The 22,298-nt window shown below is 56.2% G+C and overlaps 1 protein-coding gene across 7 annotated transcripts in view; it reads left to right on the top strand.

Annotated features, from left to right (window-relative positions):
• The window catches only part of SLC38A10 (solute carrier family 38 member 10), a 38,872-nt gene that overhangs the window by 5,385 nt on the left and 11,189 nt on the right, over positions 1 to 22,298 (top strand). For 4 of the 7 annotated variants that reach the window (XM_074320349.2, XM_074320348.2, XM_074320345.2 and 1 more), the window contains exons 3-11: positions 2,870 to 2,915; positions 3,776 to 3,869; positions 4,054 to 4,197; positions 5,088 to 5,212; positions 7,922 to 8,024; positions 8,865 to 9,047; positions 11,274 to 11,385; positions 12,225 to 12,331; positions 21,641 to 21,818. In XM_074320349.2, the coding sequence (XP_074176450.2) occupies positions 2,870 to 2,915; positions 3,776 to 3,869; positions 4,054 to 4,197; positions 5,088 to 5,212; positions 7,922 to 8,024; positions 8,865 to 9,047; positions 11,274 to 11,385; positions 12,225 to 12,331; positions 21,641 to 21,818 (1,092 nt within the window). The remainder of the gene's footprint in view (positions 1 to 2,869; positions 2,916 to 3,775; positions 3,870 to 4,053; positions 4,198 to 5,087; positions 5,213 to 7,921; positions 8,025 to 8,864; positions 9,048 to 11,273; positions 11,386 to 12,224; positions 12,332 to 21,640; positions 21,819 to 22,298) is intronic. The other 3 variants (XM_074320346.2, XM_074320350.2, XM_074320344.2) reach the window with 1 other exon arrangement.

Here is a 22,298-nt window from a genome sequence, read left to right as displayed (position 1 = left end):
TGTTTGTGTTTGTGGTATTTTGTTTGCTGCTTCTGGGCTACTTCTGTGAATTTCGTTCTCTTCGCACCTGCTTCTCCCTTGCCCTGCGTGCCCTGCTTCACGTAGACTTTTCTAAACCCTGTTTTCTGAAGATGCACAGAAGTACCAGCGAGTCAGGAGCCTTCAGCGCCCCACGCCCCAGAGCCCGCGCTGTTGACAGTGTGGCCCTCACCTCTGCACCCTCACGTGTGATCAGCAGCACTCCTGGCACGGCATCTAGCCTGTCAGGCCTGTGCCCGCCTGCCCACCCACAGTCCTGGGCAGGGTGGGGCCTGCAGAGGCCCGTCCACAGCAGCTTTCCCACCTGTCCTGGGATGTGTGACCGGCACACGTGGCTGCTTGGCTAGGGAAATGAAGGCCATAAAAGCAAGCTTTCTCACACCCGGGGGGCTATACACCCTCCCACCCTGCGTTTACCCAACACATGTTCACTGTCCCTTGTGCATGTGGCAGTGGGGAGTCAAATGCCATCCAAGGCCTGGCTCTGGGAATGGCTGGTTGAGGCCACCCTCCCAACTTGAGCAGCAGGGTTTGCTGCATGCACCCCATTTCTGCTGCTGCCGCTGGATGTCGGCAAGCAGGAGGCTTTGGACGGTGGGTGGAGAGATGGGAGTGAAGCTGGGGTCCTGCTCAGAATGAGGTGGGTTCAGAGTCAGCTCTGCTTCATAGCAGCCTCGGAGCTGCGGGTCAGGCTGTGGCCCAGGAGAAGCTGACCCAGTGTCTCGGGGCCCAGGGAGGCTGCTGCCCGGCCTCCCCCAGAAAAGACTGGAGAGCCGTTTCTGAGACACTGGTCCCAGCTCTGCACTCAGCCAGAGCACTGTTGAGACCACTGGCCCTTTGTCCCCATGCGGCCCCTTGTCCCCATATGGCCTGGCCAGTTAGCTGCAGAGTACTCGTCATGGCTGGGCAGGAAGACCTGCCCTCGGAGCCTTTGGTCCATTTCCAGGTGCACTGGCTCAGAAAGTCCTTTCCCACAGATGCCACCCAGCCTTGGGGGGGCTGGTCTGGTGCTGTGGTTCCACCCTAGAGGGGCAGGAGACAGACCAGGGCCCCTTGCCCTCCCAGAGCCACCCCAGGTAGGAGGCTAAGGGGTAGGAGGCTGCCAGACCTTTGTGTTTGAGACTGAGGATTAGAGGCTGCTGAGGGATTGACACCTGACATGGTGTGTGGGTGTGTGTGTGTGTGGGGGGGGGGCTGGCTTCTGTGAAAGAAAGGGGGAGAACACGGGGGCTGGAGCACCAGGCCCCTCTCAGCATGGGCCACACCTTGGAGGCTGCTCCCTTAGGATGTCATTCTGGGAACCAGTTGCATCTTTCTGGGTGAAGAAGTGCTGCCTCCCAACTTGGTCCTCTGACTTTGTAGAGCCCCTTCCGTTTCCTCTGTCTAGGATGCCGGTGTGCCCTGGAACTTTCCCTGGCAGGTGCCCTGAGCATTTAGAATATGTTTAGGGGCTGAGCTTCCTTTTGGAGAAGATGAAGGACTGAGATGGCTAGGAGCTTGCCACGTCCACGTTCAGGACACTCGGTTTTTTGTTGTGTCTGGGCAGTGCTGCCTGGCGTTGGCACCAGAAGGCCTGGAGGCTTTCCTTTTGGTGATCGCATGGCCTTGGGCTGTTGCCTGCTCTGGAGTTCTTCGTTTTTGAGGTTCTCACTTGCCCTGGGTCAGCATCCCGTGCAAAGATGTGTGCCAGGTTCAGGTTCCTCCGTGGTGGAAACGGGCCTTGTTAGATGCCCCTGAGGAGTGAGTCTCTGCCCAGAGCTCAGGTAGCTGGGGAGGCTGGGGGGCCTGCAGCGGAAGCCTTCGCCTTGCCGCTTTCGCCGGTGCAGCCGGGCCGATGCCAGGCTTTCTTGCTGTTGGCATCCGTGCCTCTTCCTAAGTGATTTGAAAGTAACGACAGGTGCTTTTTGGACTCAGTCATACCGTTGGCCTATGGGCATCCTGCTCTCCGAATCTCCCCATAAGGTCCTGGCCTGGGTGAGGGAGGAACACGGGGCCGGAAGCTGGGGCCATCCTGTCACACTCACCCCGTTCTGGTTGCTCCTGGGAGACAGGATGTCCCTCTGCTCTCATCCTGCTGGACCGTGGGGGACGTAGGGGTACTGGGCCACTGTTAGGTCCTGGAGGGGCCTTGTTGAATCAACTCGAAGCAATTCTGTGGTTGGGAACGAGGGACAGGCGGCTCCTCACCGCTATGGGACGTGTCAGGTGTGTGAGGTGCACTGGTTACCTGTGAGGCTCCTTCAGTGTCGACCTTGAAAGGGGGCAGGCTCGAGAGTGCTTGTCCCCTCCCATCTCAAAGTGCCATACTAGAAAGCATTGTCTCAATGTTCTAAAACCACAGAGTGAACATACATGCCCTTAGCCAGGCCCTCCGGTGCGGGCTGTGAAAACTGGGTGCGCTGGGCTGGGGCTGCAGCTGACTGGGCCTCCTGGGCACCTCTCAGCCCCGTCCCTAGCCAGCCCAGGCCCGCAGGCAGGGCACCTTCACTCCAGGCGGGCCTCCTCATGGTTGCTCTACTGGGTGGGAAATGGTTACTTTGCAGGGATGTTTTTCTTCTCTTTTCTTTTTTTTTCTGAATGAAAAAAAAACAACCTTTGTCTTCCTTTGCTTTGTTCTTGTTTTATGTGGTTTTCATTTGTCAATTGTGGATCTGGAAAAAAATCACAGGACCAAAATAAAAATATATTCCCCTTACGCCCGCCCGTGAAACTCCAGGCCAACAGCTTTTTGTCAAACTGCCCTTCACAGCTTTTCTCAGAAATGTTTTTTACTGATGTGCTTGCTTCTCATGTTGTTGGATTGAGCATTCCCTCTTTTCTCTCGCACTAGCGTTTCACGCCTATGGAAAAGCCGGAAAGATGCTGGTGGAGACCAGGTAGGCGGTGCCCCTTTGCCTCGTGATTCTCTGCTCTCCCTCACCTGTAGCTGAAGAGAAACTTGGCGATTGTTACAAAATAAATGATATGTTTCAGATGTGGATTTGTTTATAGCTTACAATGTTTTTCTGATGTTACTAAATATTTGAAAGTTCAATTTATTGTACCCTTAAAATGAATAGCATCAAGGTTAAAGCCTTATTTACGTCTTACGAAGGAAAATGCAAAAGTAGAAAACCCGGAGCACAGCAAAATCGCACTCCCTCGGTCATAGCTAACCTTTCTATAAGGTTCCTGACACTTACACACCGGATCCCCGAATACTGTTGCATAAAGGAAGCATTAAGTTGGAAATGTCATATTTATCTCCCTTTGGAGTAAAATTTTATGAGACGATAAATTGCTGGGAGATTGCCCTTTTAGGCTTCAAAATTTGGGACTTGTAAACTCAGAGGCGCAGCCCTTTCTGAAAGCCTTTGGTTGTCCTGTGACTTGTCCGACATCACAGTGTACTTTTGTGGCACCTGAGAGGACTTTCAGAACTTCTTACGGAGAGAAGAATGTAAAAGCCCATAAAGGAGAGTTTCGTGTTATTCACTCTTCATTCCAAGTAAAACAGCAGCCCCGCAGAACATGCTCAGGTCCTGTAAACTTGAACGTGTGGAGTCGCGTCTTTCATTCAGCTTGGCCTTTGGGTCGTCACGTGCCAGCAGTGGTCTGGCGGGGACCGGGCTTGGCGTCCCCTCCCCAGGACCCTGAGCGCAGCCCAAGCCTGGTCCTCAGCTGAGGGCCCGGCCGCAGCCGTGGTGAGCCCGACTCCTGTGAAACACCATGGGAACCACGACTTCCTTCTTTGCAGCATGATCGGGCTGATGCTGGGGACCTGCATTGCCTTCTATGTTGTCATTGGCGACTTGGGGTCCACCTTCTTTGCTCGGCTGTTTGGGTTTCAGGTAAGGACCCTCTCAGTGTGTCGGGAAACTTGTGTGACACCCCTGAGAGCCCCCGTCTCAGACCTGCGTGAGCAGGAGGGCCAGCTGAGCCCCACGCTGTGGCCCGGGGACCAGGACTGGGCCTTGGGCTGGAAGCACAGGGGCTTCTGGGTGGCGCCTGCCCAGCCCCGTGCTCTGTGCCCAGGTCACTGGCACCTTCCGCATGCTCCTGCTCTTCGCCGTGTCCCTGTGCATCGTGCTCCCGCTGAGCCTGCAGCGCAACATGATGGCCTCCATCCAGTCCTTCAGCGCCATGGCCCTGCTCTTCTACACCATGTTCATGTTCGTGGTGAGTGTCAGCCTCGCTGCTCCGGGGCTGGCGAGAGCGGAGCTAAGAGCCGGGAGGTGATGTGAGAATTGTGCCCACGAGCCCCGGTGGATGCAGGCTCCAGGCAGGGCCGGGGCCCGAAGCTCGTTCCCTGGGAAGTGAAGGTGAAGGGAAGAGCTTTATGTGGGTCTGTGGTCACGGGGGACGTGGTTTTCTCAGTGAGCATGTCTGAGCCACTAGATAGGAGGTCCAGTGTGCAGCTGGTGCTCAGAACATTTAGTTCCTACCGAGCACTAAGCGTGGCGGCCGATCAGCAGAGCCCAGGACCTGGGCCCCTGCATGCCTGTTCACTGGCAGGGTCAGAAATGATCATTCCTGGGGGATGGAACCTGGAGGTCTCTGCAGTTGGTTTTCCTTAGAAGACCGAGTACGGGGCGGGGGCTTTCCCGGTGTCCCTGAGCCGTGAGTGCCAGTCTGGGACCGTGACCCACTGTTCTCCGGACATCCTGTCCTTGTGGGTTTATCTTTTAAAACATGTCCGTGCAGGGCTGGGGAAGGACCTACCCAGTTTGGGGGACCATACTGTCACCTGAGGCAATGGATGGGCACGGTGGGTGGGCCTCACTGCTTACTGTCTGCACTAAGCGGCCCCTGTGCAGGCAGCTGTCCCGGAGGGCCAGGCAGGCTCTGCAGCCAGTGCCCCTCATGGCAGCATGGCCAGCTTGTGGCCCAGCAGAGGGCACGAACTGGGAAGCTGTGGGACTCCCAGCCCCCCGTTGGCAGCACGTGGGCGAGATGTGGGGTGCAAAGCACTGCACGCTGTCCTGCCTCCCGCCCCCCGCGGCAGCCCGGCAGGGCCCTGCCTGTGCTTGCTGACTGGTCCCCGAGTGCCTCTTTCTCCCCTCACACAGATTGTGCTGTCCTCGCTCAAACATGGCCTCTTCAGGGCACAGTGGCTGCAGCAGGTCAGCTACATCCGCTGGAAGGGCATCTTCCGCTGCATCCCCATCTTTGGCATGTCCTTCGCTTGTCAATCGTAAGTACTGCCTTGTCCTGGAGGCCCCGAGGTGGGTGGGGGAACGGTGCTGGACGAGGGGCTTTCACCTATTTTCTTTAATTGGACAGTGCAGGCTACCGAAGAGTCATGTCTTGTTCAGTTGTGACCTTTTCCCCTCTGCGTTTATGTATATTTTATGTAGAGAAATTGACTTTATTCTCAAGATATGTTGCTGGCACTGCTGGTGAGAGCACCCAGTGTGCCAAATCCCCAACGAGAAGAGCTGGCTGTGGGGAGCTCGAAACAACCCAAACCATCTGATCCACAGTCCCGAGCCTTTTGCCAGAAGTTAGCTGTCTGTGTGAGAATATTTAAAAGGCAGTTGCACAAACACCAACTTCAGGCTGCTGCTGGGATGCTCTGGGGGCGTGTGTGTGCGTGTGTGAGCACGCAGGCCTTCTCCCTGGCACGTCAAGCTCTGGGAGTGCGAATCGGGCTGTTTCCGTCATTCCAGCAACACCGCTTTCCTTACCAGTGACACGAGCCAGTGACTCGTGCCCGCCCTGGACGGTAACGGGCTTGAGAGGCGTCAGCCTGGTACTGGCGGGAGAGCCCGCAGGTGTGCAGGGGCTGACAGGACAGGCCCCCGTCACGCTGGTGGGCATGGCTGTGCCAGTTGTAAACCAGTGTGATGGAAATGCGTTCATCCTGCTGTGTTCACGCCCAATGCGAGGCCAGACCGGTATCCCCTTGTCTCATCTGTCTGGGCAGCTCTTGCTGTCCAGTGTCCCCTTTACACACTCAGTGACAGAAGGTACTTTCTCTCACCAGGCACCTGGTTACTAGTTGTCCTTTCTGTCTTGAGTTTGCCTTTTAAAAAAGAAACCTGTGGTCAATTCTATTTTGGTGGTGGCCACGTAGTTGCATTTGGTTCTTAGGTCAGATCATAGGTTCTGGAAGGGTTGTGAGCACTTGTTGTCTGCGGCTCACAAAGGGCATCTGTCTGTAGATACGACACGTCCCCGCAGTAAGCAGCGGTGAGGGGTCCTCGGAGTTCGGCATGGCCTATCCACTGCCCTCCCCGTCCGAGGGCAGAGACGGAGCACTTCCCTCCCCCAGCGTCTGCACGGAGTGCCAGGAAGGTGGGTGGGGGCTCCTGCCGGCCCCCGTCTGCATGACTGGCCGGCCTCCTTGTTGCAGGGACGGCCAGGCCCCTGGTTTGCCATCGCTCTGTGGCCTTTCTGGTCTCCTTTCGTGGTCACTCCGTGCTGGTGGTGCAGAAACACCAGGCTCTGGCCCCGAGGACTCAAGGGTGTGCCAGGCACTGATGGGCCGGGTCCGTGCAGTCGGGCAGGATAGTGCCCGGGGGCTACATGGAGGAGGCTACGTTTAACTCAGGTAAACTGAGTCATGGGGCCAGCTTAGTGAGGTGGCCTGCGAATGCTGGGCCGTGGGGTCTCTGGCTCCCGCCATCAGGGGTCCCCGGGGCTCGGGCAGAATTGGAGGCGCCTTGGCTTTTCCACGATTGTCTATGCGTAGTGCCGTCTCCACTACCCACAGCTCCCTGGGCAGGGGCCCCTCCCCAAGCATGTGGCTGGGGGAGGGGAGCCCCAGTCCTGACCTGACTGCTGCCACGTGGGGCTCCCTGGTGTGGACCCTGTTCCAGCCTGAGGAGCCGGTCAGCAAGACGTCGGTGCCGTTACCCCACAGGTCCTCTGCCATGTTCCTGGGCGGCACGGGCCTGTGGCCTCCTGGTCCTCAGGCCATCCCTGCCCACGGGGTGGCCTGATGTGACAGCGTGACGAGTGGGGTAATGGGCGTCAGCTTCTGCCAGCCAGGTCTCCCCACTTGTTTGCTTGTTTGCTCTGTGGTAAAGTTAGCGGGTCCTCTCCGTTTCCATTTCACTTTTTAAAGGCGGTTTTAGGGTTTGGCTCATCAGAATACTGTGCTTCTCTGTTTATTACTGATGACTTTCTGTCCTGACACACCCCCTCCCAGTGCCTTGGGGCTGTGCCGGGCTGCGCACAGAGTGACTGTGACCGCTGGCCACGGCTGCCTTGGGGCCGTGTCTGAGCCCCGCTGGGACCACCTCTCCATCTTTCACCCCCAGTGCAAAGTGTCACCCTTTACCTTCTTGTCTGGACGCCCCCAGCACAGCTCCCTCCTCCCGGGGCTGCACCCACACCTCCTCCTCGTCTCCTCCGCCCCTTTCTGCCTCTCTCAAGAGAGCTCATGTGGACACATCCATCCCTTCTTCTCCATAGCACTGCACGCCTGGCCCGGGCCGTGGGACAGAAGCCGCTCTGCTGTCTCCCTCCCCGTGGCTCTGAGTGCCTGCACTGAGGCGCACAGATGGGCGGGCTTCCAGGCCTGCCCATGTTTGTTTACATTTCCAGACTCTTGACAGCGGTGCCCCGAACCGCTTCCTGCTTTCCCTGCAAGCACGGCAGCTCTGCTGCAGCCCAGCCCTGCCGCAGCCCAGCCCAGCCCTCCTGGAGCGGCCACGCTCCTGCTTCCATGGGACAAATGGCCTTTCGCTGGGCGGCACTTGTCGCATGTTTACAGGGAGCAGGTTGGGGAGGGCTCTGAGCACGTACCCTTCCCCTGTGTTGGGAAATCTTGGCCGCGGCTCTGAGTTACATGGTAGGAAGAGAGGTGCCGGACTCTGGGCAGAGGACCTGGGAGCTGGCAGCCGGGAGGGCGTGTCTTTCTCTGGGATCGGCTTTGTGAAGTCGCCTGTATTCACAGCCAGGTTCTGCCCACCTACGACAGCCTGGATGAGCCGTCCGTGAAAACTATGAGCTCCATATTCGCCTCCTCCCTCAACGTGGTCACCACCTTCTACGTCATGGTAGGACCCTGGGCGCCCTCCCGTCCTCCCCGCTGTCACCCGTGGCAGTGCCCAGCGTGCCATCACCTCCCTGCAGCTCCCTACAGTCCCTGGCACAGACTGGCTCTTGACTCCACTGCAGGCCTGCCCTCTGCTCCTGTCCCATCCCAGAGCCCGGTGGCCCTGGGCAGACCCGCTCCACAGCTCCAGTACAGGGCCGCCCTGTGAGCTGCTTCCGCCCGAGGGCTGCCATGCCTCCTGTCCCAGGAGGAGCTCCCAGATGGCGCTGCCTGGGGCCTCTGTCAGCTAATCCGCTATTGAAAGGGGCGTGTCCCTGCATGTGCAGAAGTGAGAGCAGTGGGGAGGGAAGGACCTGAAGCTCCAGCCCACTGTGAGTGACAGCTCACGGGGTCGCTGTCACACCCCCTCCCCGTAGTCTCCATGATGCTCCGGTTTGCTGTTTCATTACACTGCACATCACATTATAAACACATGAAGGTTGTGGCTGGTTTTCCTGAGCTACGTGGTTTCAGCTCTTGTCCTGTTTATGACTGGTCGGAGCAGATCGCTGCCACCAGGGCATCCCCATCCATGAGACATGGTTCCCCCCATGGCGCCCTGGTTCGGGTTTCAAACCACATTAAGACCTGGCCCTCTGCGTGAGGGCTCGTGGGCACTCTGCCTCCCTCCTCTTCTCGCAGGAGCGCCGTTATCTTGGTGCCCTGTTGTCCTCATGAGAAGCCATGTGGGCCCCTCCCCTTTAGGTGTTTACCCTTCTCAGCCAGGAGGACGTTTGTGAGCTGGGAGTCTGCTGTGCGGGGCTGCAGGCCCACCGCACGCCCTCTGCTCTGTCCCCCGCAGGTGGGGTTCTTTGGCTATGTGAGCTTCACCGACAAAATCGCCGGCAACGTGCTGACGCACTTCCCGTCCAACCTGGTGACCCAGACGATCCAAGCGGGCTTCATGATGTCGGTGGCCGTGGGCTTCCCCATGATGATCCTGCCTTGCAGGCAGGCCCTGAACACGCTGTTGTTCGAGCAGCAGGTGAGCTCCCTGCGCACGCGGTCTGCCACATCTGAGCCGTGTTCTGCCCTTCTGGGCAGCAGAGGTGAGCTTCCCCAGCTAAATGCAAAGAAGCGTCAGTTAAAATGGACTCTTTTAGTAGGGCATTGTTTTTTAAACCAGCTTTGGAGAAACAAGACCATGCCAGAAGAGAGAGACATTGACTCACACGGGAGACGTGGGGTCAGGCCCCGTGGTCCATGTCCCGTGACTTCCCAGCCACACTACCGCTTTCCCAGAGATGCTACAGAAAGTCCTGTGGGGGCGTGAGGAGTGGGGGGGATCGTGGAGGCGCTGGCTTCACCGGCACCTGTACCCTGGGGTCAGGGCGCTGTCATCCTTATGTTTGTGTAACTGAAAATTTTAGCAATTGGGCAAATGATGTCTGAGCCATAAGAGGCTGTTTCATGCACTGTCGTGTGTTCAGACATGGCGTTGTCCTTTATAAGAAATTGTCAAATGTTCGGGCTCTCTGACCTGCTGAGTTGACAACAAAAGGCGCACGTGTTATAGCTTGTGCCCAGGGACATCTTGGGAGCCCGTGGACCTGTGGCTTTCTCTGTGGCTGTGTCTTGTGTCTCCAGCCAGAGGGTCCTTGAGCCTGGTCTGTGGCATGAGCCAGGACTTCTGGTGGCCATCCAAATCCCACTTGAATTGCTTGGGCTATGGTGGGGGTGGGAGGAGGGTTGGCATGTGGTTCCAGAGAGGCCAGGGGAGAGTCCAACAACCCGACGGGAGTGTGGGCCCCCAGCCTGGAATAGCTGGAACAGGCTCACTGTCCGTATATGTAGCACGTAGTCAAGGCAGCACCTCACGGCAGAGCCAAGCCCTGTGGCTGACTGGCCTCCCTCTCTGGCTTGCCCCCTCGCCCCATTAGCTGTCCAGGCACCTGGGCACTAAGCCGGGCGTGATTTTGCACTTCATTCCTTGGGGGCAATGGCGGGGCATCTCACGTGGCCGTGGGGGGCGGTGGGGTCCTCCTGATGTCCAGACCAGCGTCCACCCTGTGGGTTGCCAGCTTCCATCTTTCATTGTTCGACGCAAACATGTGCTTTGTATCTAAACAGTGTTTATGTCTCTGTACATAGCACATTTTTATAATTTTTTTAATTGAAAGATCAACAGCAACATTAGAGGCAATGTTAAATCAGGAAGTAAGCTCATGTACGCCCCTGCATCCTTGTGGGGCTCCCTCGGCATCCGGCGTCTCCTCACAGGCCCCGCAGCTCTCCTTTCACGGTCTCCTGTTGATGGCTGGAGGGTATCTGTCTCCATTCTAGAAACCCACAGCACCTTGCACCTTTGTGCCTTCATCCCTGGTCGGCTGTTCTGGCTGTTGCTGACTTTTCACCCTTGACCTCGGGTACCTCTCTCATGACATCCTCATGCACATGGCTTCCCCCCCTTCCTCTCTTCTTGGAGCATTTCCTGGGTGAACTGGCGTAGGATTTCCTGGGTCAGGAGGGACAGACCTGACTGCCTTCGCACTGGGCTGGCACTCACCATCCCGAGGTGGATTAGAGATTCTGGCGCCAGCCCCCTCAGCCTGCCTAAGAAAGCTGCCTGTGGGAGAGTCTGTTCTAGAAATCGGGTGCTTGAAATTCTAATTCTGGAAGGTCCTGAAGCCTCACTTGAGCGGTGGTTTCACGGTCAGTCCTGTGTGTCCATCAGTTCTAGAAGCGTCACTGCTATCAGCTGATTTGGTCCTCACCACAGCCTGACCCCACCGTTTACAAATGAGGAAACAGGCACGGAGGTGCAGTAACCTTGGGTTTGGTTACGCCACGTCATGTCATGTCCTCTTCTTCCTGCGTGAGAGACGGTGGCACAGCCGAGCATGTGTGAGAGTGTGGGGTTCTGCGGCCCTGAGACCGCAGGACGCCACACGGAGCCGTGTTGTCGTCTGTACCGCACGGCACTCTAGAAATCTCTCCCATGGTGTTGCTCTGAAAGGAAGGCACAGGGACTTGCCACCGACATTTCCAACCGAAACTGTAAAATTCGCGTCCGTGCCTGATGCGGAGCAGCCTGTGCCTTCCTGGCACCTTGCGGGTTTGGGTTTCAGGTTCACACTGAGGTTGCTGAGCCGCCTGCATCTGATGGGGCCTCCTGGGCAGACCCGCCTGGGTGCCGGCAGGCTCTGCGTGGGCTGGCTTGCAGGCTCACGGCCGTCCCAGCGCTTTTCTGTTCGTATCTTCTCTCCTATAGCAGAAAGACGGGACTTTTGCAGCTGGAGGCTACATGCCGCCTCTGCGGTTCAAAGCGCTCACCCTCTCGGTCGTGTTTGGAACCATGGTCGGTGGAATCATGATCCCGAACGGTAAGTGGCAGGACCACCCTGTGGCTGGCTTCCTGCTGGTGTGGTCCTGTCCCCGTTCTCCATCCCTGCTGTGACATGTTAGGTCTCAGGGCAGAACCTGCGATGTGGAGACACAGGCCTGATTTGTGGAACTGCGGTTGTAAAGCAGCTCCTCCCTTCCTATCACCCCCTGATTTTGTTGACACGTCACCAAAGGGAAAGGGGAGGGCTCTGAGGAAGGTTTCTGTTGTCAGATGTCCCGCTCTCAGCAGACAAAGTTTATTGTTACCACATACTGAGTGGAACCAGCATGTGTGCTTCCCAGGTCACAACCCAGAGGCCCCCGCATGCCAGGCTCCTGGCTCCCACACATATCCTGGGATAGTCCTGCTTAGTCACTCACTGAGTAGCGGGGGTTAGGGGTGATGGTGTGGAGCCGACCCCTGGTTTGCGGTGACTGAAGATGGGCAGTCGAGAAGCCCCACTGGTGCCCGGACTCCCTCCAGGGAGTCAGAGCAGCATTGCTGGGTCTCGTGCGGTGCTGGCCTCCCTGGGAAGATGCTCCTCTGCCTCACTGAGGCTCCCATGATGGGAGGGAGTGGTGCTAGCGAGGAAACTGAGGCACCCTAGCAGGAAAGGAGCAGCCCCTGGGCCTGCACTGTCCTAGTCCATGGTGTCAGATGGGACAGCCCTAAGAGTCCCGAAGGCACAGTGCCTCCACAGCGGCTCGTGTTCAGAGCTGTGCCTAGGTTACGCTTTACGGCAGGGCTGGCTCAGTCGCCGTGCTTGCCGGAAGCTGAGATCCCTTTGTCGCATGTGCCTCTTGGCGCTCACCCCACCCTGTGTCTTTCTGCTGCCAGTGGAGACGATCCTGGGCCTGACCGGCGCCACAACGGGGACCCTCATCTGCTTCATCTGCCCGGCCCTGATCTACAAGAAGGTCCACAAGAACACCTTCCCCTCCCAGGTGAGCGCTGCTCGGCCTCCTCGGCCACAGTAGTGGTCTGGGGTCTGGCCGGCAGGAGATGTGTTGTCTGATGGCTTCTGGGAACTAGTTACGTTGCTCAGCGTGAAAGGTACTTGGTCCCGTGGGTCTGGGAAACTGGGCACTGAGCCTGCGGAAAGCCCAGGTGAGTGGTCTTTGCACTGTCTGGCTCCCCACCAAGTGCTAGCATATGCACATGTGTGTGTGCATGCGTGTGCATGTGCGTGTGTGTGTGTGCGTGCACATACGTGGAGAGGTTGTTGGTGGCCTGGCGTGGGGTGGTGCACTGACTTACTTACCTGAACATCAAATACTGAACAGCTGTTTCCCGCATGTGTACCTCTGTGGGGGCTGGCTTGTCAGGTGTGCTGTACACCTCACGCCCCCTCCCCCATCTTCATCTCCCTCCTGAGGCCACCCCACCATCTTACCAGGCAGTGGAGCCCCCTTTGCGGTTTTTCGCTGAAACAAAGTACGCCGGGTGTCTGGGTAGGTGAGCATGTCGAGTGTGTGAGGCTGTGTCTGCCGGAAGCTTTCAGGAACGAAGCTCTGTGTCAGAGGGTGTGAGCATGTGACCCCGTGGATTTTGCCCCTGTGCCACAGAGTTCAGCCGCTGTCGCCTACAGTCCAGCAGGGCCTCTTTCCCCTTCATCAGCCTGGAGTGAAGTTGAGCGTCTTGTTACGTGTTTAGAAGGCACTGCATCTCTTTTTCTATGAACTGCTTTGCTTTTTGCTCACCTTTATGGAGTTGTTGAGCTTTTTCTTACTAATATATTTCGGTAATTCTTTTAGAAGTATAGTAGACAAGCAGCGAAACACGTGATGTTCATGCACAGCCTGTAAGTGTTTGCTAAGTGGACCAGCCACAGAACCACCACCCAGGGCAGATATAGAACATTCCGGCACCTTCCCTGGGGTGCCTCGCCGTCTTTCTCCCAGAGGTTGCTGCTCATCTGCCCTACAATCTTTTGCACTAGTTTTGTTTTGCCTGTCCTTTGAGTTGGCGGAAATGGAGTCTTACCATTGGTATTTGCGTGTCTGGCCCATTACGTAGCATCCCGTCTGCGCTCACCTACGTTACTGTGGGGGGGGTGGGGGGGTAGTCTGCCATGCTCACTGCCGTGAGACATTCTGCCATAACTGACCACGGTTCACCCGGAGCCCATAGGGTCCTGAGTGGGGCTGTTCCAGTCTCTTCTGATGCATGTGTGTGCAGTTTGGTGGTTATTCACTCAGGAGTCCTGCGGTTAAGTCTATTCAGCTTTAGTGGGTTTTGCCAAACTTTTTCTGGTTTTCCACGTTAGAATTCCAGTGGCTTTTACATCTATTGTCCCTTCTACGAATCCTCTCCCTTCCGATGGGTGTGTAGTGAGTAGTCCCTCATTTGGGTTTTAATTTGCAACCCCTATATGCCAGATGAGGCTGGGGGCCTTTCCACGTGCTTATTCTCCATGGGGGTGTCTTCTTACCCATTTTTAATCTGTTGGGTTGGCTACCTTCTTATGATTTGTAGAAGTTTTTAAGATTCTAGATACAAGTCTTTTTTCAGAAATGTATATTGCAAATGTTTTCTCTCACTCTTGGCTGCCTTTTCACTTTCTTAATGACACCTTTTGGTCAACAGATGTTCTTAATTTTAGTGTAGTGCAGCTTATTGGTCTTTTTCTTTTGCTCGGTTCTTTTTATGTGCGACTTAAGAAGTCTTTGCTTATCCCACAGCCCTGGAGATAGCCTCCTGTGTCATGTCATAGAGGTGTTTATTTCCTTATTCCCGTCTGGGTCGGCGCTGCACCTGGAGTCGACTGGTGTGAGGTGGGGTGAGGGTCACATCCTCTGGGAGGCTCTGGCAGGTCTGCTCCCTCCTTTCTGCACCGCACTGCAGCAGCGCCGTTGTCAGGGGACCCTGTGCAGGTGTGACAGTCGGTCTCTCCTTGGGCCAGTGCAGCCCTGTTCCGATGGCTGAAGCCTTACATGTCTTGCTGTCAGGCAGTAGAAGAAATGCTCCAACTTGCTGCTTCTTCAGGACGTCGTTCCTGCCGTGGGCCCTTGTATTTCTAACTAAGCTGTAGGGTTGGCTTGTCATTGTCCTGCACGACAGCCTGCTGGCCTCCCACTGGGGCTGCCCCACACCACAGACTGGACACGGCCTTGTCACTCAGTTCCCGGCACGTGCTTGTTCCCACTATTGCTTCTCCGTCCACCCATGGCCGCTTTAGATTTCCCAGCTTTTGGGGACATCCTAGTAATCTTTTTTTATAGTTTATGAGCACCATCCTGTGTGATTGGAGGACACATGCTGATGAACTTTGGTCCTTTGACACCTGTTGAGACTCGCTTTGTGGCCTCGCACGTGGCCCAGCCTGGTGGGTGTCTGCCGCCGTCGGAAGCAGTGAGCTCTGCACGGCTAGGTCAAGTTTACCAGCTGTGATTTTCAGACTTGACATATTCTCACTGATTCTCCAATCTTTTTGTTTATCAAGTCAAGAAAGGAATGCTAGTTCCCAGTGTCCTTGTAGGTTTGTTTATTGCTGCTATTCTTGCCTTTTATTTTGGAGCTGTGTTATTGGGAACGTACAGGTTTAAGGTGGTCGTATCTTGTTAAACTGGCTCTTTCTCTTGTGAAATGCCCCTTTTTATCTTTGGAAAGGCTTCTCTCCTTAGAGTCAGTCTTGTCTGATACCCAGCTAATCCAGCTTTGTTTGGGGTTTATATTTGCACCGTATAGCTTTTTTCATCCTTTTTCTTTTGATCTCACTATGCCTCTCTATTTAAGGTGTGTCTCGTATAATAGCATGTAGTCGGCTTTTGTTTTGTTTTTACCCAGCCTGTTAATAGGAGTATTTAAAACTATTTACAGTTGATATAATTACTGATTTTGGGGGATTAAAGCTTCCGTCTTACTCTTTGTTTTTTCATTTGTCCCATCTGTGCTTTTTTTCTTTCTTGCTACCTTTTGGCTAGATCAAGCATTTTAAGTATTTATTCTTTATTCCTCTGTTAGCTGGTGGTGTACATTTCTGTTCTTCTGGCGGTTACACAAGACAGTTTAATTTGAATCCTTGGCTTATTCGAGTTGACAGTAAATGAGTTGTTTGCCACTTTCCAGACAAGGCTAGGATCCCACGGTATTTTAGGTCTACTGCCCCTCCCCTGGCCGTTGGTGCTACTGTTTTTATGTACTTTAATTTTACATATATGTTAAACTCCGCAATACATTATTGTTTCAGATAGTCAGTATTTATTTATACCGATCCTTTGTGGTTTCTTGGTTTCCTGTCACTTGGCCCTGCCTCCTGGCATGCCTGGTAGCTTGTGGACGTGGTGTGTGTGAGACCCTGGGGTTCTGGGGGGCGTGGTCTCCCTCCCGCAGACAGAGGGTGGGCAGAGGCCCGTGTCCACCTGAGGCAGTCTGTTTCTGGTTTGCCCCCACTCCTGGGGTGTAGCCCGGCCAGGGTCTCAGCTAAACGCTGTCCCCCTCAGATGGCTCGAGTCTGCTGAGCGTCTGTACTCTTGGCAGTGGCTCCCTGTGTGGCTCTGCGGCTGGCAGCTGGCACGTGCTTCAGGGGAGTGCTTGCTCTTCTCCAGGAGCAGAGGTCACATCCTGGCTGCCAGGGAGCCCTCACCCTTCATTCGGGCACCCCACCCGGACCTCGGGCCTCTGTGCTTCCCGCTGGTCTTGGGAGTGTCACCCCCCCAAGGCTCAGAGACCGAGGTGGTTCAGCAGTGTCATCAGTTGGGTGTTTTAATGTTTTTATTCTGCTTGCATCGTAGTTTTAAATGGGAAGAGCTGTGTTGCCAGCTCTTTTGCCATAGCCAGAAGCAGGCATGTCTTAGTGAGTTTTAGGAATCTTTCATAATATGGGGGGATTAGCACATTGCCTGCCAAATTGCAAATGTTTTTCCCAGTTTGTCAAGGCTCAGTGTTTCAGTCCACTAGACTTTTTAGGGGAGAAAAGTCAGAGTTAGACCCTCCCACATCAGTATTTAAAACATTCTTCCCTCGTTTCTACTACTTTTATGACTTCATCTTTCTCATTTAAATCTTTGGTCTGCATTTCATTCTGGAGTGAGAAGCAACGTGGTCGCCCAGGGTGTTTCTAGCTGGCTCCCTAGTTGTCACACCCTGTTAACCCATCACTGATGTGAATGTTACCTCTCCATATGTTACGTTCTGGTCCGTTTCTGGGCCTGGTTTGGGACTTCTGTTCTACCTTGATGGCTAGCCTGTCCCGTCACGCAGCCTTGCACACTGTTGTCATCACCATGGCCTTGTGACAATGCCCCTGCACTGGGACGCGGCGCTCTGAGGCACTTTCATTCTAACCCCTCTCTTGGCTTGTATGAATAACGTTTCTGGATCTTCTTGCTTATTTATTTTCCACATGAATGTTCAGGTCAGCCGATCGGACTTGAACAAAAATGACTCCAGTCTTGTGTTTTGGTCTAATTGGAATTCACTGAAGCGGTGGGTTAAGTAAGAACATCAGCGTCTTCATACTCGGGCCGATCTGCAGTGTGGGCTCCGGCCTCCCTGTGCCCTGGCCGGGCGTGGCCTCGGTCCCTCACGTGGCCTCCGTCCCTGGCCCACCGCACGCCTGCTGCCCCCACCTGTGCTTCCCAGCTCTCTTCTTCCCCTGGTTTGTTTTCTGACTGGTTGTTTGTATGTAGGGCGGCCATAGGTTCATGTTAATTTTTTACGCTGTCACCTTTCTGAACTGTTACGGGATCTCTTGATTGCACCTCCTCTCCAATTGTCATGACTTTCCTTTCTCTCTTGTGGGACTATCGTCAGGCAGCCCTGGCCGTGCGTTTGTGGTGGGAGGGACCAGCTCGTCATCCTCCTGACTCTGTTGGCCTAGTGTTTACTGGTTCATCCTGATGCTGGCTTTTGGCTCAGTGTACAGACATGAGTGTGCACCCTCACACACCTGCACACACGTAAACGCAAGTGTGCACAGGCACACATATGTGGACACGCGTGTACACTCACGCTCGCACACGTGTATGTGGACATGAACACACAGACTTGCGTTAACAAAGCATTTACCATGCCTGTGGTTTCACTGTGGCTTTTAAAATCTAGAAAGCAAGCTGAGTTGTGTTACCTACTTTTTGACCAGGTGTGGAAAAGGCGGTCAAGGTTCTCCCCCTACTTAGTGTGCTGGCGCAGTGCCTTGTGAGTAGTTCTGGAATGATCTGTCTGACTGTGGCGTACCATGTGTATGTGCTGCTGCGTTTTATTTCCGAACATGTTGCTTTAACATTTGAGGACTATGAGTCTTCCGGGAAAAGCACTCAGAAATGTGGCCACACACAAAACTGGGGCCTGAGGGCACGTGCTCAGGCCGAGGCCTCCTGTCCAGGACGTCCGGCTGCTCCATTCAAGGCCCGAGGCCACCACCCGGCCTGCCGGGCACTGGTTCCTGGCCACACACCTGAGAAGGGCCAGAAGAGGGGGGCATCGGGTGTTCTGAAAAGCATCCTCAGAAGAATAAGCAAGAACTGTGAACTCACCATTGACTCTTATCTTCCATCACGTGGTTCACTCTTTATCTTGAAAATCAGAGAAATCAGAGGGTCCCCCAGTACTGACTGGTGGAAGTGCGTAGGGTCTCCGACTGGCATTGACGTGCTGCTTCCCTGAAGCCAGCAGGGGGAGCTGGAGGCGCTGAAGGGGCCGCCTAGATAATTGGGGCTGGTGGGGGTGGGAGGGGAGGGATGTTCCCCCACAGCTTGCTCCAGCCTGGGCGGGGCCCCAAGGCAGACATGCGCTCCTGGGAGGGTGGCAGTGGGTGAAAAAACCGGGACCTACAGAGCAAAGAGCCACCCCAGGTCGGCCATTCGACCTCAACCAGACCATGGCACCCTGACCCTGAGTGCTGGGGTGGCTGCCAGCTACTAACCACGCTGAGCTGGAGGCCTGAAACGGGGCGTGTGGCTGCAGGGTGTCTGGAGCCCCTGTGTCCAGGTGTGCGTTTCGTTACGGAGGTGCAGACTGTGAACGCGTGCGTTGTCCAGAGTGTCACATGTAGGAAGGGAACAACAGCGTATTCTCTCCACCCCAGGTGTTTTTCTCCGGTTTGGAGTCGGGGCCCCTGGTGGGTGTGGAGGCTGTGGGAGAGTGCTGGGGCGCCCCAGGCCACGCCTGGGCACATACTTGCCTTTCCCTCCTGGTCACATGAAGCAGGAAGGTGGCAGGGCTCCATGATGGCAGATACTGGCCCCGTTTCCGAGCCACGCTTTGGACTCGCAGGCTGGTACAGGAAGGCGGGTACTGAAGGGCTGTACCTAGGCTCCTGAGGTGACAAGACTTGGGGCATGGCCACCCTCCTGCCCGTCCGGAGGCCGCAGCAGCCCCTGCGCCGGGCAGGCACCTTCTCCAAGAGCACCATCTCTTCCTTGTTCGGGACTTGGGGGGAACCGGGGAGCATCCCTGTTTGCACGTGGTCAGCAGCCAGCCTCCCCGACCTCAGGGCCAGGGCAGGACCCGGGGCCTCGGGTCTGTGTTGGCCGGCCTGCGGTCAGTGCCTAGTTGTCACAGCTGCCTCGGGGGACGTGGGCAATACCGGTGCCCTTTCCAAATGCCTGACCCCAGGAGTGTCCCTGCCCTGGCTCTGCTGACTCTCGCCTCCCAATGCGTCCCCATGTGGCCTGGAATCTGGTCACTGCATCAGCCATCACCCTGGGGACTGAGATTCGTTCAGTGTCAGGCAGGGCCCTATAACGTCCCCACTGATAGCTGTGTGGCATTAAACCCATGGGCCCCTGCCTGGGGGTTTTCGTGGGCCCATAGTGTTTCTTCAAGGGAGATTGAGAGTGGAGAGCTGGGACGTTCGACCGGTTACAGAGGCTGCTCACGCCACAGACTGCGGTCAGCTGGCCAGTGCCCCTCAGAGCCCAGAGGCAGCTGGCACGCCAGCTGTGTCAGGGACAAGTGGGATCTCGGCACAGAGGGGGCGGGACTGTCGCCAGGTGGGGGAGGTGGGTGGGCTCCTTCATCGACAGGGTGGAGCTGATGGACACCCTCTATAAGTAGTACACATGGGGCAGGTGACAGAGGCAGGTGTGTGCATGGCACCGGGTGGAGCTGGGTCATTTTCTGGAACCTCCTGGCTTCCTGCAGGCCCTTCTTCATAAATTGCCCTGAAGTTGATTTTGTCTTGGTCTTTGTGGGAAGCTGGCTGTCTCCCAGCATTGACAGAGTTCACGTTTTTTATTTTGCATGTGATTTTTTTCTTCAAGCCCAGAAAGCTGAGCATTGATACAGATCATTCAAAGTTGTGGATGAGACGTTGCCTATGGCTTGCCAGTCTCCCACAGAGATGTTCAGCGATGTCCTGTAAAATGACCTGACACAAAGTGACCAACTCGGTGTCTGTGTCAAAGCCATCTTAGGGGCCCGAACTAGGCCTGGAGGTGGATGGGGTTTTGCTGCCACCTGGCTGATAGGATTCCCTCCTGGGCACTGTCCTCTGTGTCACTGGGAGCTGTCTTCCTCCCCAATCGGCTGGGGATACCGGGCAGTGTCACTCCTGATCCCACTAAGTTTTTAAGGACTGTCACTCAGGTCCTGCAATTACCCTGTGGGTGCCACAGGATCCAAGTCAGGAGATGAATTCTTTAGTTGCTTCTCAGTGAGCTCATTTCTGCCATTGGCTGGAGAAATGCAAAGGGTGTAAAGTTCCCTTCCTTTTTTTTTTTTTAAAGATTTTATTGGGGAAGGGGGAAAAGGGTACAGGACTTTATTGGGGAACAGTGTGTACTTCCAGGACTTCTTTCCAAGTCAAGTTGTTGTCCTTTCAGTCTTAGTTGTGGAGGGCACAGCTCAGCTCCAGGTCCAGTTGCTGCTGCTAGTTGCAGGGGGCACAGCCCACCATCCCTTGTGGGACTCGAGGAATTGAACTGGCAACCTTGTGGTTGAGAGCCCACTGGCCCATGTGGGAATCGAACCAGCAGCCTTCGGAGTTAGGAGCATGGAGCTCCAACCGCCTGAGCCACCGGGCCGGCCCCTAAAGTTCCCTTTCTTAATTTTTAAAAATTGCTCTGGTCACCCCCCAGACACTGTCACTGCCGCATGAATCTCTCCTTCCTGGTCAGAAGATGTGTATGCTGATCTCTGGGCGCATGGCTGGGCAGCGTCCACATGCTTTTAAGAAAATGATGGTCAGGTCAGGGGTCTAGACCCTGAGCTCCGTGATCGTAACATTTGTAGATGCTGCTTGCATCTCAGGGCACAGATCTGATAGCATCCCCACGTGCCCCTTGGGCAGCTCTGTTGGCACCTGATGGTGGCTTGCTGGTGGTCACTGCGAGAGGGACCCCGCCAGTCCACAGGCACTGTGGCTAGGCCTTCCCTCACCGTGGCCAGCCCTGGGAGCGTGGCCAGTACTATGTGGGACCAGGAGTCACTACTGCCTGGGGAGAGCGGGTGGGCCAGGTGGCAGGGCAGAAGTGGCAGCCTCGTTAACCCGGAGACTGCTGGCCCAGCCCTTGCTCGCCTCACTGCAGCCCATGCAGGAGGAGACAGCTGCGGTGCATGGGGTTTGCTGCACTTAGTCACTGAGGCAGCATTTATGGTCAATGGCAGGTCCTTCAGGGGAGGGACGGGCCCGGGAGGAGGCCCCCGACTATCAGTGTTGCCTCCAGGGCAGCACGACTGGGCACCCAGCTCGGGAGGGACGAGAAGCTGCCACCTCCATGCCGTGTCGCGGTCTGTGCACGGCAGCTCTGGGCACGCCCACTGGGTGACATTAGGAGCAGGTTGTTCATACCCGGGCTTTGAGGAACCGGGACCTGTGGTCTGGGCCCTCACTGGCCGCTGGCTGACGTGATGGCAAGCACGAGGGCCACCCTTGCCAGCTGGGCAGGTGCCCTGAGATTCTTGCATCTCCGGGCGAAGCCGTCAAGGTTCCCAGTCTCTGTAGCCATAGGCACAGGGGTGGTCCGGCCACCAGGCTCTCCTAGAGGTGTGGTCAGTGGGCTTGGGTCTCAGGCAGCCGACAGCTCTGTCATACACACGCCCCTTCTCTCTTGGGTTCCCCTCATGCTGCTCCTACCCCATTGGCGACACGGCTCCAGTAGGTTTGGCTGATGACTCGGTCACTTCGAGCGCCAGGGACCATCGTCTCCTGGTGGCCAGTGTGATGGGCCGGCAGACTATGCCCCCGGCCCCTCCTGCTGTGCTCACCAGGTGGAGGTGACTTCGAGTCCTCGGGCCTCCCTCCTCCTGGAAGGGCGGAGGCCTGGGGACTTAGTGACCCCTCTTACCGTTGGGGTCTGTGTCTCATCCAGGTGGTGCTCTGGGTCGGCCTGGGCGTCCTGGTGGTCAGCACACACACCACCCTGTCCGTGAGTGAGGAGACTCCTGTGGACTTGGACTTGGCAAAGGGAGTCCCCGGCGGCCGGCCTGGAGAGGCTCAGGACGAGATGAAGGCGGAGGTGGCCCGGCTTCCAGGTACGCAGCTCTCAGGTACACGCTCGGTGCCCCCAGCCCCTCCCCTTCTTGGGCGTGCCGCAATAGCCACATCTTGGGGTCATGGGAACGAAGGTGGTACTTTCTAGGCTGTCTCACGTGCCCAGCTGCCTCCATCCTGTTTGGGTGATGGAGTGGGGTGAGGGGCAGCCACCTGCGTGCAGGGGACAGATGGCAGACAGGGACAGCAGGGCTGAGATCCCCACGTCCCCATTCGGTGCACTGACAGGTAAGTAAATGGGTGTCGCTCACATTGGTTTGTTTTGTTTTGAGGATGTAAATTTTAGCCATCTCGCCTGGGCAGTCAGTGACACACCTCTGATTTGTGTCCCGTTCATGGTCTGTTACTGGTCAGACTGCCTGTTGGTAGCCATGGCCCTCACTCCCTCCCATGGCTGCGGCCGCCTTGCAGGCCCCTGGAGATGTGGCCCGAGCACAGATGAGCCCCCCCGCCCCCCGCCATGATACACAAAAGAG

Source organism: Rhinolophus sinicus, chromosome 12 (assembly GCF_057876585.1).
Source record: "Rhinolophus sinicus isolate RSI-liver-muscle chromosome 12, RSI-T2T, whole genome shotgun sequence".
NCBI lineage: Eukaryota > Metazoa > Chordata > Mammalia > Chiroptera > Rhinolophidae > Rhinolophus > Rhinolophus sinicus.
This window is presented reverse-complemented; position numbering and strand designations above follow the sequence as displayed.